Genomic DNA, 3048 nt, shown 5'->3' on the forward strand with positions numbered 1-3048 from the left:
GCCTCAATTGACCTCCTGCATCTTGACCCCCAAGTGAGGATTCGGATTGTCCCTAATTATTTTCCATCCTCAGATTTGTGTCTTCATCCCTGGCCAAGTTTGTTTTGACTTGCCGTACTTCCTCCTTCAGGCACTCCGTCGAGGCTGTCTCTCTCGCGCGCGTGCGCGAGAGAGAGAGAGAGAGAGAGAGAGAGAGAGAGAGAGAGCTTAACTAGCCTATAACAATCCAAAGACTCAATTCCAAGTATGTTAATTACATGAATTCAAACACCCAATAACAATCCAAAAACACAATTGCAAATATGTTACATTACATCCCACCCATAATCTGTGATGGAAAATTTAGCCGGGTAAAGAGCAAAACGCCTTGCGTTAAAAAATCTCACCCTGCACACAGTAAAAAGTGTGAGTGAAGAAAAAAAGTAAACCTGTAGTTGAGTTTTGTTCCTCTGCAGTAAGGCCTATCCTTAGTTGGGTAAGAATCTGCCATCAGCAAAATCCAACCGATTTCAAACGGAATCCCGCTCTTGCGACCAATTCTGCTCTTGCAAACGGAATCCTAGCAACATGGCTGTGCAAGCATAGCTATCTACAAATGCCACTACCATGATACAACAAGTTGGGATATGCACAATCCTCATAAACGACCGCAATCATCCAAGTTTTTGATGCCCCCTCTTTCTCACTTGAATAAAAAGTTGTCGTATTGCGATTCGCCCACTGTTTGTGCCTTCGAGTCTACGGCATGCCAAGAGCTATGCATATGATAATATGTAAGAAAAGCCACCTTGAGAACATCAAATGTCAACTGTAGTTACTCTCTATCCTTTATGTATATAGATTTTCACATCTCTGTATGTACAATAACGACCCGTTTTTAGTGACTTGCCAGACCCTAGAATAAGCTCCTTATTTGTAGCACAGCTGCCCTATTTGCGATGCAGATTTTGGGTGCAAAGCTGATGCCACCATATGAGCCCAAAACTTCAGATGTTCTTTTATCTTTTCCTGCTCCGTGCTTGACAATTCACGAGTTACCTGTCTGTAAAAAGGCTTGGGTAAAAGCGTAAAGCTGCCGTTGCCAGTGGCATTGACATTCTTTAGAGAGCTTTTGTCCGCATATGGTACTAAACATGTCACATCCACATCCTCACATCCCTCTACATATGACATCTCTTTGCTTTTTGTGTGCAGTTTCGAATGAGTCATCTTTGACCGGTCCTTTGACAGAACAATATTCAGCTCCTCGTTGATCTTGAGGCCATGCTTATCACCCTCGAAACCTCTGCAATGCTGCAAACGACAATGATCACCGATAAGTTTGCTACAGCACACTCCGCAAGCACCATCAAACAAAGCCAAATCCAAAGATTCAAATAATCCAAAGCCAAACACAAGCAAGACAATAAAAAAAGACAAAAAACAAGCATGCAACACAGTTTGAATTAACTATATAACCATTTATCTACATAGTTTGAAATTGCATACCATTGCATGCTGACTTCAGTCATTCATTAACTGACAAGATATGTAACCCTAAATTCAATTGTATAGTTCATATAGATTATAATCTAGAGACAGTGCCAAACAAAAGAATTTAGATTGCTTTTATGAGAGCTCCTCTAGATTAAAGTTTGGCTTGGCAAAGATCGAGCCCGGCATAACGATATCCACAATATCGAATCACCGCCAAGATTTAAATCACCAAGTCCACACGGTGGCAAAAGGCACATTACGATATAGATCAAACCAAGAACAATGGTAGCATGTAAGCAAATAAACCATGCATAAACTCGCATCTACTTCCTCACCACCTTCCTAGAAAATATTCTCTGCAAACACTCACATATACGCGGAGTGCACGTGTATATGCGTTCTCTCTCTCTCTCTCTCTCTCTCTCTCTCTCTCTCTCTCTCTCTCTCTCTCTCTCTCTCTCTCTCTCTCTCTCTCTCATGTATGATTATACCTTCCATTAAATAATTAGACATTTTACCTGGTCTTTCAAGAGGACGCCCACATCATATAATCCAGAGAGAGCATCTTCTTCTTCGACATTGGTACTTGCAGAAATGACTGGCTCTTGGTCGCCATCTCCATCCTCAGATTGATTCTCTTCTTTCATGACTAAATGCTCTCCATATTCAACTTCATAGCAAGCATCCTCTTGTTCGCAATCAGTAAAAACAGAATTAAGGTCCTCCTCCTTGTTCAAGAAGTCCTCGACATCATCGAGGGGAGGAGAGGGTCGGAAAATCTCCTCTGCGTTTCTGTTATCATCATGATCACCATAGCCATAGCCGTAGCCATAGTTAAGGCAATGGCCCTGATCCTCTTCATCGTCACTTGAAGAGGGATCCCATCGATCAGAGAATTGAAAAGACTGCTGCCGCTGAAGGGGAGGAAGAGTATCAGGTGAAAAGGAGGGATGGCGGATAGTGGAGAACATGAGCTGTGCGAGGAGGGTGCTAGTGTCGGGGCGGGAGCGAAAGGGGAGGGAAGGGAGGGAGAAGGAAGGGAGGGAGATGACACAGCTGCAGAACCATAGATCCTCTGCGAGCTCAAGCAAGGGAGAAGCAGAGAAGGAGCAGGAGAGGGGAACGGAGCGCGCCGGGCGTGGCCAACGGGCCTCAGCTACCATCGCCTCTCCTCTCTGGAAATCCTCCACCATAGAAGAGAGATTGTCTGCGTGTACTGTGTTGTAAGTGTTCTATGCAGTGGTTTGGGCAGCTAGCTGTTTTCCAAACGTGCATGCCCCCCTTTTCTTTACCATCTCTACGCGTTGTGGCCAAATTGCCAAATATTATTTTGCAATTGTGTGTGCATGCCTGCCTCTCTTTCTTCACCATCTCCTTCACTGTCTACGCGTATAAGTGGCCTTTTTTTTTTTTTTTTTGGAATTGTGTGTGTTTGGGGGGGGGGGGGGGGGGGGCGGCGGTGCCTACCTATAATCCCCCTCACTTGACCTAAGGTACCACTCTTAAAAACAATGTAAATGAGTTCCACTCAGACAAGCCCCACGACAAAAGGTCCTCATTTCATTTGCCACA

General features: G+C 44.3%; 1 protein-coding gene across 1 annotated transcript; it reads right to left on the reverse strand.

The window, feature by feature from the left end:
* Nucleotides 1–231: 231 nt before the first annotated feature.
* Nucleotides 232–2773, reverse strand: LOC147444470 (uncharacterized). The gene is made up of 2 exons (XM_086527075.1): nt 1995–2773; nt 232–1293 (listed from the first exon to the last, which is right to left on the reverse strand). Exons 1-2 carry the CDS (start codon nt 2667–2669, stop codon nt 910–912), a joined length of 1059 nt encoding a protein of 352 aa, XP_086383201.1. The 5' UTR covers nt 2670–2773; the 3' UTR covers nt 232–909.
* Between the last annotated feature and the right edge of the window lie 275 nt (nt 2774–3048).

The sequence above is a fragment of the Adiantum capillus-veneris genome, chromosome 13, assembly GCF_014529385.1.
Source record: "Adiantum capillus-veneris isolate H3 chromosome 13, ASM1452938v2, whole genome shotgun sequence".
Taxonomy (NCBI): domain Eukaryota; kingdom Viridiplantae; phylum Streptophyta; class Polypodiopsida; order Polypodiales; family Pteridaceae; genus Adiantum; species Adiantum capillus-veneris.